This window comes from Oryctolagus cuniculus, chromosome 21, assembly GCF_051225735.1.
Source record: "Oryctolagus cuniculus isolate XC-2025 breed Fujian yellow rabbit chromosome 21, ASM5122573v1, whole genome shotgun sequence".
Classification (NCBI taxonomy): domain Eukaryota; kingdom Metazoa; phylum Chordata; class Mammalia; order Lagomorpha; family Leporidae; genus Oryctolagus; species Oryctolagus cuniculus.
Window position 1 is genome coordinate 11157173 of NC_142887.1, and position 12438 is coordinate 11169610.

The 12438-nt window shown below is 48.1% G+C and overlaps 1 protein-coding gene across 3 annotated transcripts in view; it reads right to left on the bottom strand.

Annotated features, from left to right (window-relative positions):
• Positions 1–1000: 1000 nt before the first annotated feature.
• The window catches only part of CFAP251 (cilia and flagella associated protein 251), a 72649-nt gene continuing 61211 nt past the window's right edge, over positions 1001–12438 (bottom strand). Inside the window, exons 20-22 of one of the 3 annotated variants that reach the window (XM_051837766.3) lie at positions 2990–3218; positions 2205–2306; positions 1001–1271 (exon numbers count right to left, since the gene is read on the bottom strand). In XM_051837766.3, coding sequence (XP_051693726.3) covers positions 1159–1271; positions 2205–2306; positions 2990–3218 — 444 coding nt within the window. In that variant the 3' untranslated portion in view covers positions 1001–1158. Of the gene's footprint in view, positions 1272–2190; positions 2349–2989; positions 3219–12438 lie in introns of those variants that run through there. The other 2 variants (XM_051837762.3, XM_089323072.1) reach the window with 2 other exon arrangements.

Sequence of the window (12438 nt, forward strand, 5' to 3'; positions counted from 1 at the left end):
TCATTGAGAGAAAGAAGGTAAAGCAGATCAGGAATGTCACTGCAGATGCTGGTTCCTTGGGGGAAGTTCCTGCTGTGGGTAGGGCATGCTCTAGAGGGAGCATCTGGGGATACTGCCTCTAAAATCAGGCCTTGTGGTCAGTGCATGGCTCATGTGCCAAATCAGAGTGCCTGGGTCAAGTCCAAGCCCTGCTTCCAACCCAGATCCCTGCTAATGCACATTGTGGGAGGCAGCAGGTGATGGCTCAAGCACTTGGGTCCCTGGAACCCATGTGGGAGACTTGGGTTGAGTTGTAGGCTCCTGGCTTCGGCCTGACCCAGCTCCCAGCTGTTGTGGGCACTTAACGAGTGAATGAGTAGATGGAAGATTTCTCTCTGTGTCTCATATATACATACATATGATACACATCTGCCTTTCAAGTAATGGAGATAAACTGAGACCCTAGCTTTCGTCTGTGTACACTATGGTGCCAACATACTTTAAAGGCCAACATATCGCTGCCAACTTAACCACGTGCAGAGCTGCAGATGATTTCTGCCTCCTGTGTGCTTCGCAGCCCAGTGGAGTGTGAGGCGGCCAATCAACCACCTGGGCTAGTGCGGTGTACCAGGTGAGGCCCAGATGTGTCACACACGGGGCTGGCTGCTTCTGCTTCTCTCTGGCAGTTGCCCCACTGTGAAGCTTGACCAGTGATGCGCTTCCCGAGGGCCTCACCAACCGCCTAGGTATTTTGTAGAGAAGAAGCCACTCACAGAACTCTTGGGGGCCCCAAACAGCTGGGGTGATGCCCGGCGGGTGTCATGAAGGGGGCCGGCTGCTGCTAAGGCCTCCACCTCCAGCCCAGCCTTGCTGTGCCCTGCATGGACCTCTTGACAGCACCCTCTTCATGGCTCAGGCCCGGGGATCCCACAGCCATCAGCACCCAGCTGCCAGGGCTGTTCCTGCCTCCCCCTACTTTTCTATTTCAGAAACAGTGGAATGTCCAACTTTGCAAATTCCATTGCCGAACAGAAACTTGCTTTTAATGTCCAAATGTCCTGATGAGCAGAACGTGGGCAGGGAAATGCAGAAATCACACACACACACACACACACACACACACACACATACACACACACTCAGCATGCTGCCTCTGGGCTTCGAACATTCCTCACAACTTCACTGACCACTTTGTTCGGAATCTTCTGAAATGGCCAAGCCAAGGATTTCCGTTGTGAATATTTCTGCAGTGATTTCTTCTGGAAGTTCTTCTTCAAGGCAAATTTCTGATCCTAGCCCAACAAGAAAAGAGTCACACACCTCTACAGCGACTGGGTTTCTAATTCAGACATGCCTTCCAAAGGCACTGGGATGGGATGCTGAAGGAAAAGGAGGGGTGCTCCAGGCCTGGGTTCACTGGGCTTTGGTTCCTTGAAAACCCTTGCAGGGAGAGTGGTTAAAATCCCTCCTTAGAGAACAGAGCCCTGTTAGCTCCAGCCACACCATGTGGCTGTATTTTTTCCATTTCTTGGAATCCTTTTGTCACAACATAAACACCCACCATCAACAAGGCTGCATCCTGAGATGCCAAGGACACAAGAGAATGGAGCAGGGAGCACACAGCCTGGAAACAACCTGCTGGGCACCAGTGTCTACAAAGATGTGAGACCAGGAACTTTGTCTAATCAGACACAGCAGTGAAGGAGAAGGGAGGCTGGCGGTGGTCTTGTCTGGGGAGACCTTCCAGCCCAGACAGGCAGGGGGGCTGCTGGGATTGCTCACTCCTGGGCTTGCATGTGTAGCCCTCACTTCCCGCCCAGTGGACTCGAGGAAAAGGGAGAAGGACAACCCTCAGGCAAGGGTGGGACGGGAAGGCAGGAGATGCTTAAACACTTGAAGGTCCTGGTGGCCAGAAGCTGGCCTCGAGCTGCCCACCTGGTTGCTGCCCCTCCCTAGCCACACCTCTCTGGACACAGCCGTGCTGAGCTGGACTCTACTGGTAGCCAGGGTCCACCCACCCAACCCACAAAGACAAAGAACTGATCCAAGGAATAGGGAGAGAAATGAGGCCAGAACCCATGAGAGGAACAGGACTCTCATCCCACAGGTCACCAGTCTAGTCCTCACTCGTTCACCATGGCTGCCTCTGCGTGCACAGCCTCACAGCGAGGCGCTTGTACAGTAAGGGGCAGTAAATGCACTCAAGTCTACCTTTGACAAGGTACCTTTGACGGAGGTGGCAGCGGGCTCCGATCCCCAGCCCTCAGGATTCAGGCCGAACAGTGTAGCGAAGCAGTTGGACATCTCCTCCTGGGTCATGTGCTCACCTGGGCTCCATCAAGCACAAAGGCAGCCACTCAGTTCTAGGGCTAAGTACAGGATTATCATCCAGGGTCTTACAGAAGCACTCTGTACTATCTGCTTTCCTTCGGACCCACACACAATCTAGAGTTCCACGTCACCGTCACACAGACTTCCTCCTATGGTGTGACTACGGTGTGACTACGGTGTGACTACGGTGTGACTAGGCTGGAGCTGGCAGAGCTCAAAGGCAGCTTGCTGAAAAAGACTGGGTTCTCTCACATCAAAACCACCCAGCTGGACAGAGATGAGAATATCACCCAAACAGAGTACCTGCTGAGCTGCCTCATACACAGTCACAAGGAAAAGTGGGCAAAAATTAACAGAAAAGTTGGCCACGGTGTAGATTTATTTCACAAACATGTCCTAATCTAAATGGCAGCCACATGGGACAGTGAGGCTGGAACTTCCCCTGTGGCTTTGCAGGGAGGACGCAGGCCCTACAGAGCTCCGGAGAGCTGAAGCAGAAGCCCCCTTCTCCCGGCAGCCAGGCCAGGGTCTCTCCCATCACCCCACACGTGCAGGTGGGCAGAAGGAGGTTCCTGCTCTCCCCTGAAAGACGGGGCTCCCAGGAGTTTGGCTCACCAGGCTTCGCTCTTCCCCTGGGAATGCTGGAGGATGTTCCCAGACGCCCTGTTTGTGCACTCACCTTTCGTTTGGAGCAGTTTCAGGAAATCCTCTCTTCGAATAGCCTTTTGTCCTCTGGAATTGGTGAAACCCAGAACCTCAAAGGTCTGCTGAATGCCACTCATGGTGTTACCGAAAGGCGGCCTGTGATTGAGGTAAACTTTGAGGAAATCTGGCAAGTTGATTTTGTCAATTATCTTCCCAGTGTTTACATACTCGCTAAATTTGACTTCATTAAACATATCCGCAATCTAGGGGAGAGATATAAAAATAAAAAGATCATGGTAAAAAGGAATGACGCTTCCATAGGCTTCTAAAACTTAAAGCATTAACAAGACAAATTTACACAAGTGGCTTAGAACATGTCCATTATGGGATGATTGTGCCTCCCAAGAAAAATACGTTGAAGCCCCAGGACCTCAGAGTGCGGGGTTAGTGGTGACAGGACCATGGCAGATGCAGTCGTCATGAGGTCACAGCCGAGCAGAGTGGGCCTTTGCTCCAGTGTGACTGCTGTCCTTGCAGGAAAGGGACAGGGACGTGCAGGAAGGGAAGGGCTGCTGACGCAGGGACCAGAGAAGCACAGCTCTAAGCCAAGGTTTGCCGCCCTCCCGACTCTGCTGAAAGCTGGATTTGGATTGTTGTGAAAGAGCAGGTTCTGTGGCTGGTTTGTGTTACTTTGTTACTGCAGCCCTGATACAGTATCAGATTTGTCAGCCTGAGCAGGAATTCGTTTCATTGTCTCACTTTTTTTTTTTTTTTTTTTTGTCAGAGTTAGACAGTGAGAGAGACAGAGACAGAGAGAAAGGCCTTCCTTCTGGTGGTTCACCCCCCAAATGACTGCTAACAGCCAGCGCTGTGCCGATCCGAAGCCAGGAGTCAGGTGCTTCCTCCTGGTCTCCTATGCGGGTGCAGGACCCAAGCACTTGGGCCATCCTCCACTGCCCTCCCGGGCCACAGCAGAGAGCTGGACTGGAAGAGGAGCAACTGGGACTAGAACCCGGTGCCCATATGGGATGCCGGCACCACAGGTGGAGGATTAACCAAGTGAGCCACGGCGCTGGCCCCTCACTGTCTCACCTTTTACCCAAGGGTGCATCCACCACTCTCTTGCCTTGTGAAACACATATTAATTTCATTTTAAAGACAGAATCCTCAAGAACTTTGAAATTTGTTTATCTGAATAAGCTAGTAACTTAGAGTGACACTCAACCATAGGACCCAAGCCCCTAGTATGTTTCTCAACCACCTTATAACTCCTTTTGCCTTTGTAATTTTACTGTGCACTATTTTATATATACAACAGACTATATGTAAAATATATGCAATTCACATGGCATTTTTTAAATGAACACCTAAAGAAACATAAGTCAGAAAAAAATCAACAAAACTGACAAATCTTTAACTAGACTAACCATGAAACAAAAATATTCACATTATCAACATCAAAAATGAGGGGCCGGCGCTGTGGCACAGCTGGTTAACACCCTGGCCTGAAGCGCCAGCATCCCATATGGGCGCCAGTTCGAGTCCCAGCTGCTCCACTTCCAATCCAGCTCTCTGCTGTGGCCTGGGAAAGCAGTAGAGGATGGCCCAAGTCCTTGGGCCCCTGTGCCTGTGTGGGAGACCTGGAAGAAGCTCCTGGCTCCTGGCTTCGAACCGGCGCAGCTCCAGCCGTTGCGGCCATCTGGGGAGTGAATCATCGGACGGAAGACCTCTCTTTCTCTCTCTGCCTCTCCTCTCTCTGTGTAACTCTGACTTTCAAATAAATAAATAAATCTTTAAAAAAAATCAAAAATGAAAGAAGTGACCTCACTACTGACACTACAGAAATAAAAACCAAGCAATGGGGTGAGAATCTGGCACAGCAGTTAAGACACTGCTTAGGATGCCTGCATCCCATACAGGAGTACATGGTTTAAGTCCTGGCTCCTCTATTCTGATTCAGCTTTCTGCAAATACACACCCCATGGAAGCAGCAGATGATGGCCCAAGTACTGGGGGCCTTGCCACCTATGTGGGAAACCCAGATTGATTTTTTTGGCTCTTGGCTTTGGCCTGGCCCAGCCCTGGCTGTTGTGGGTAGCTAGGGAGTGAACCAATAGGTGGAAGATCACTGTTTGTCCCTCTGTCTCTGTCCCTGTTTCTAATTAAACAATGAAAATAAATAAATAATTAAAAAAAGAGAGAAGAAAGAAGCAAGGGATAAAGGGAAGTAAAACAGAAGAAAACTTGTAGAAGAAAATAAAATAAAAGAAAAGTAACACCTTGAGCATTAGGGAATACTATGAACAACTATGTGTCAACATAGATAACTTATATAAAAAGGAAGAATTCTTGCACAAATAGAAGCAACCAAAACTAACTTGAAAAAAAAAATAGAACATCTGGATAGACTTTCAATAGAGATTGAATTAGTCATTTTAAACTTGACACAAAGAGAAATCAAGGGCCAGATGGCTGCAATGGTTAATTCTACCAAATATTTAAAGAAGAACAAAAATTTTCCACACACACTCTCTTCAGAAAAAGAAGAAAATAGAATATTTCCCAATTCATTCTGTAAGACCAGTAATATACTGAAACAAAAAACAGCAAAGACATCTCTTATGATTTTTAGATGCAAACACCCTCAACAAAATACAAGCACAGAGAACCTAGCAACATACCACAAGAACTGGGTAGCATGACCAAGTGGGATTTACCCTGGGAATGCAAGGTTGTTTCAACATATGAACCTCAGTGCAATACATAATTATCAACAGGACAAAGGACAAAAACCACACATACATGGTCATCTAAATAGTTGCAGCAGAAAACATTTGAGAAAATGTAACAAGCTTACATGACTAAAAACACTCAAGAAACTAGAAGTGGAGGACATTTCCTCAATCCAATAATGATTATTATGAAAAACCCACAGCTAACATTACACTGAGTGATCAAAGACTAAATGCTTTCCCCCCCATGTTCAGGAATGAGATAAGGATGTCCATAGCTTTACCTCAGTCCACATTGTACTAAATGTTCTAGTGAAGCAAAATTATCTTGACTTAAGGATGATATGATTACACACAGAAAAATCCAAAACAACGCATCAGAAACTATGAGAAGTGGTATATAAGCTCAGCAAGGTTGCAGGGCACAATAGCAATAATCAATTGTGGCCGGCGCCGCGGCTTACTAGGCTAATCCTCCGCCTGCGGTGCCGGCACCCCAGGTTCTAGTCCCGGTTGGGGCACCAGATTCTGTCTCGGTTGCTCCTCTTCCAGTCCAGCTCTCTGCTGTGGCTTGGGAGTGCAGTGGAGGATGGCCCAAGTGCTTGGGCCCTGCACCCGCATGGGAGACCAGGAGAAGCACCTGGCACCTGGCTTCGGATCAGCATAGCGCTGGCCATAGTAGCCATTTGCGGGGGGGAACCAACAGAAGGAAGACCTCTCTCTCCCTCTCTCTGTCTAACTGTACCTGTCAAAAAAAAAAAAAAAGAAAGAAAGAAAACAAATTATGAAAATAATTTCTTTTTTAATTTGAAAGACAAGGTTACATAAGGGGGAGAGGGAAGGAGGAAGGGAGAGGGGGAGAGAGAGAGAGATTAATCTAGATCTTCTATCCACTGGTTCACTTCCTAAATGGTCACAACAGCCATAGCTGAGCCAGACCATATCAGGAGTCTAGAGCTTCATCTGGTTCTCCCATGTGGGTGCAGGGGCCCAAGCATTTGGACCCTTTAGGAATAAATTTAATAAAACAAATACAAGACTTACATAAACTATAAAATATTATTAAAAGAAATAAAAAAGAAAATTAAACAATGGCAACATTATCCAAATTGATGGCAATACTACAAAGTTGATCTATAGACTACAGAATCCTTATCAAAATTCCAGATGGTTTTCCTGCAGAAAATTTGATCAGCTGATCCTAACATTCATACTTCAAAAGGTACCAAGAACAGCCAAAACAATCTTGAAAAAGAACAAAGTGAAGGACTCGTATTTGCTGATTTCAAAATTTCTACAAAGCTACAGTAACCAAAACAGTTGGTTCTGACAGAAGGACTGACACAGATTTCAACAGAAGATAATTAGGAGTCCAGAAATCCTCACGCATCTTCATCACTAACAGATTTTTGACAAGGGTGTCAATTCAATTCAATAGGAAAACAGTCTTGTACAAACGGTGTGGGGACAACCAATATACACTGAGAAAGAACAAAACTGGACACCTTCCTCACATCACTCACAAAAACTGACTCCCAATGGGTCAGAAAAGAAATCACAGGAGTACATCCTTGGTTTTGGCAAAAATCTTCTTACATATGATAACAAAAGCACAAAATTACAGAAGAAAAATGGCAAGAAAATTGGACTTCATCAAAATTAAGAAAATTATGCTTCAAAGGACACCATCAGGAACATGAAAAGACAACCCAGAGACAGAAAGTGCTCAAAGGACCTGTATCTGATAAGTGACCTTATACCCTGGAAAAGACAAACAACTCTTCCAGGAGTAGGCATTTGGCACCTTAGTTAAACACCCACTTGGAACAGCACAACACACATCAGAGTGCCTGGGTTCAAGCTGCTACTCTGCTTTCGATTCCATCATCCAGCTAATGCACACCTTGGGAGGCAACAGGTGATGGCTCACACGCTTGGGTCCCGGCCACCCATGGGGGAGACTCAGACTGAGGTCCAGCCTTGGCTGCTGCAGATATCTGGAGCATGAGCTGATGGATGGAAGACCTCTGTTTCTGTCTTTCAAATAAATGAAGATGAATTTAAAAAGTTTTTTTTTAAAAGACTTAGTTATATATTTATTTTATCTGAAAGGCAGAGTTAGAGAGAGAGAGGGGGAGATGGAAGGGGGGAGTTAAAGAGAAGGAAGGAGAGTGGTCTTCCATCTGCTGGTTCATTTCCAAAATGGCCCCAACTGCCAGGGTTGGGCCAGGCCAAAGGCAAGCCAGGCCAAAGCCAGGAGCCAGGAGCTCCTTCCAGGTCTCTCACAGGGGTGCAGGGACCCAAGCACATGGGCCATCTTCCACTGCTTTCCCAGGCACATAAGCAAGGAGCTGGATCAGAAGTAGAGCAACAGGGACTTGAACCGGTGCCCATAAGGGATGTCAGCCCTGTAGGAGGCAGCTTAACCCACTATGCCACCATGCCAGCCCCTGAATAATTTTAAAAGAGAGCTTGTTCAATTCAATGACAAGAGACAAATCACTTTAAAAACAGGCAGATCATCTGAATAGGTATCTCTCCAGGAAGATCCGTGGATGGCCAACAAGCACATGAGATGATGCTCACCCAGAGGGAATGCAGACCAAAGCCACAGTGAGAAACCACTTCATATCCACTAGCCTGGCGGAAATCGGACAGACAGTACCCAGCCTAGTGAGGATGCAGGGAGCCTGAAACTCAGACAGAGGCAGGAGTGCAGACTGTACAGCTGCTATGGAAAACAGTTTGGCTGTTTCTCAAGAGATTCAGCAGAGTTCCCATGAGACCCAGTAGTCCCACTCCTAGATACACGCCTACAACAAAACACATCCACAGGAAAAGCAGGACACGAACACGCACAGCAACATCCTCACCGTGCTGCCAAACGGAAACCACCTGATTGTCTGCAGTTAAATCGCAGTGGAATGACCATATCATGGGATATTATTTGGCTGTAAAAAAGAACAGACTTGACATGTGCTACAGCATGGATGAATCTTGAAAATGCGCTTTGGAACAAAGTATGCCAAGTGGAAGAAGCTATCACAAAAGAAATATACATGTGGACCCATCGATACAAAATATCTATTTGAGGCAAGTCCAGGGGAGCAGGAAGTAAATTCATGGCTGTCTATGGCTGAGGATGAGGGGTTGGGGGGAAATAAAGAGTGACAATGTCAAACTGGATTCTGATGATGGTTCTGCAACTCATTGAATTGTACACCTTAAAAGGGCAAATTTAAAAAAATTATTTATTTTAGGCCGGCGCCACGGCTCACTAGGCTAATCCTCTGCCTAGCGGCGCCGGCACACCGGGTTCTAGTCCCGGTCGGGGAGCCGGATTCTGTCCCAGTTGCCCCTCTTCCAGGCCAGCTCTCTGCTGTGACCAGGGAGTGCAGTGGAGGATGGCCCAGGTGCTTGGGCCCTGCACCCCATGGGAGACCAGGAAAAGCACCTGGCTCCTGGCTCCTGCCATTGGATCAGCACGGTGCGCCGGCCGCAGCGCGCCGGCCGGGGCAGCCATTGGAGGGTGAACCAACGGCAAAGGAAGACCTTTCTCTCTCTCTCTCTCACTGTCCACTCTGCCTGTCAAAAAAAAAAATTATTTATTTTCATTTAATTGAGAGGCAGAGAGAGAGAAACAGAGGCACAGAGAAACAGAATCATCTTCCATCTGCTGGGTCACTCCCTAACCCTTAACAGCCCAGGCTGCACCAGGCTGAAGCCAGAAACTCCACCTGGGTTTTCAAGTGAGTGGCAGCGACCCAAGTACTTGAGCTTCACCCAAGTACCTCCTGTTTCCTAGGGTGCTCATTCAAGAGTAGAGATGGGATCTGAACACAGACACTCAGATATGGGATGTGTGCATCCCAACTAGCGTCTTTTTTATTTATTTATTTATTTTTAGGATGTATTTATTTGAAAGGCAGAGTGGCAGAGAGCCAGAGGCAGAAAGAGAGAGAGGTCTTCCATGCACTGGTTTACTTCCCAAATGGTCGCAACAGCCAGAGCTGGGCGGATCTGAAGCCAGGAGCCTCTGGGACCCGCATGTGGGTGCAGGGGCCCAAGGACTTTGGTCATCTTCTACTGCTTTCCCACCATAGCAGAGAGCTGAATAGGAAGTGGAGCAGTTGGGACTCAAATCAGCACCCATATGGGATGCTGACACTGCAGGCAAATCCTTTACCTACTATGCCATTTTGCCAGCCCCATCCCAATTGGGGTCTTAACTAATTTTTTTTTGATAGAGTTAGACAGTGAGAGAGACAGAGAGAAAGGCCTTCCTTATGTTGGTTCACTCCCCAAATGGCTGTTACGGCCAGCGCGCTGTGCCAATCCGAAGCCAGGAGCCAGGTGCTTCCTTCTGGTCTCCCATGCAGGTGCAGGGCCCAAGCACCTGGGCCATCCTCCACTGCACTCCCTGGCCACAGCAGAGAGCTGGCCTGGAAGAGGGGCAACTGGGACAGAATCCGGCGCCCCGACCAGGACTAGAACCCGGTGTGCCGGCGCCGCTAGACGGAGGATTAGCCTAGTGAGCCGCGGCGCCAGCCCATCCTCCACTGCTTTCCACAGCAGAGAGCTGGACAGGAAGAGGAGCAACCGGGACAGAATCTGGCGCCCCAATGGGGACTAGAACCCAGGGGCTGGTGCTGCAGGCGGAGGATTAGCCAAGTGAGCTACGGTGCCAGCCTAACTACTATGCCAAACACCTGCCCCCTAAAAGGGTGAAATTTAACATTTGTGAATTCTATCTCAACAAAACCATCACACAACTGAAGAAGAAAATCACTTGTGTGCTTCTTCCCTTTGCTGTCTATCTCCCCTTCTCATTGAATTACCCCCTGAACTTCCATTCCCCACTCCTTTGCTTTTTTATAAACTTATATGTATACTTTTCTATATACATCATGTGTACAAACCCCTAACTCACAGAGGATTCACTGTCACATTAAAGACACTTCTAGAAGATCATCTTGAAGCCTGTCACTTGCTGCTCTCAAGTTGTCACCTGCACAGTTACAACCTATCGGCTCATTACAGTTCACACAGACTGCTTAGGTTCACGCATTGGTATGGAGCAGGCAGAAAACGTGATGATTTCCCACTCCACCTGTGAGAGATGACAACTGTTACATGCTAGCTGCCTGATTCCTGACTTAAAGTATTTCTTGGTGGGCATCACTGGACTCCTGACTTCTCTTTTCTTTTCAAAAGTTTCATTTACATGAAAAGCAGAACCGAGCCAGCATCCTGGCATGGTGGGTAAAGCCATCACCTGAAATGCCAGCATCCCATATGGTGCTGGTTCGTGTCTTGGCTGCTCAGCTTCCTATCCAGCTCCTTGCTACTGTCCTGGGAAAGCAGCAGCAGATGGCCCAAGTGCTTGGGCCCTTGCCACCCACATGGGAGACCTGGAGGAAGTTCCTGGTTTCAGCCTAGCTCAGTCCCGGCCATTGTGGTCACTTGGGGAGTGATTCAGTGGATAGAAGATCTCTCTCTCTCTCTCTCTGATTTTCAAATAAATATTTAAAAAATAAATAAAGGGGCCGGTGCTGTGGTATAGTGGGTAAAGCCACAGCCCACAGTGCCGGCATCCCATATGGATACCAAGTTCAATCCCAGCTGCTCCACTTCTGATCCAGCTCTCTGTTTATTGCCTGGGAAAGCAGCTAAAGGCAGCCCAAGTGCTTGGGCCTCTGCACCCACACGGGAGACCCAGGGGAAGCCCCTGGCTCCTGGCTTCAAATCGGTCCCACTCTGCCCATTGTGGCCATTTGGGGAGCGAACCAGCAGACGGAAGACTTGTCTCTGTCTCTCTCTCTCTGTGCCTTTACCTCCATAATTCTGCTTTTCAAATAAATAAATAAATATTTAAATAAATAAATAAATAAATAAGAAAAGAAAGAGAAAGAGGAAGAGGGAGAGGGAGAGGGAAAGGAAGACGGGGAAGGGGGGAGAAGGGGAGAGGGAGAGGGGGAGGGAGGGGGGAAGGGCAGAAGGAGACAGGGGGAGAAGGAGGGAGAGGGGGAGGGAGAGGGAGAGGAAGAGGGGGAGGGAAAGGGGAGGGGGAAGGGAGGGGGAAAAGGGGAGGGGGGGAAGGGGGAGAGGGAGAGGGAGAGAAATTGATTCTTCATCCACCAAGCTGAAGCCAGGAGCCAGACACCAGGCACTTCATCCAGGTCTTCCATGTGGGTGGCAGGGGCCCAACCACTTGGCCATCTTTTGCTGCTTTCCCAGGTGTGTTAGCAGGGAGCTCGATGAGAAGTGGAGCAGCTGAGACTCAAACTGGTGCCCATTTGAGATGCCACATCACAGGTGGCAGCTTAACCTGCTGCGTCACAACCCAGGCCCCTGGCTCCTGATTTTTTCTTCACATATACCACCCCAGCAGAGGGAAGAGCTTTAACTCCAGGCTCCACATACTTTTTATACAGCTGTCAATGCAGTTTCTTACCGTGGGTCTTCAGAAAGTTCACAGAAAATGTGTGTTATGAACACAATGCACGGATTTAAACTTGACAAGGGCTTGCCTTTTGGCCATGAGCAGATGACCAGGCAATTGTGCTCCTAACACCATCGCCCAGAGAACCCAGGCCCATGAGACTTTTTAAATGTTTCTTCTTTGCCACTTAAAAAAAAATATTTCTTAAAAAACTTTGGAAAGTCATTCTTTGTATATTTTCCAAATTTTCTAAAATGAGCAAAGAGAGTTAACGTTGTGGGGAGCAATCCGGACTAGACTAAGTTGCTC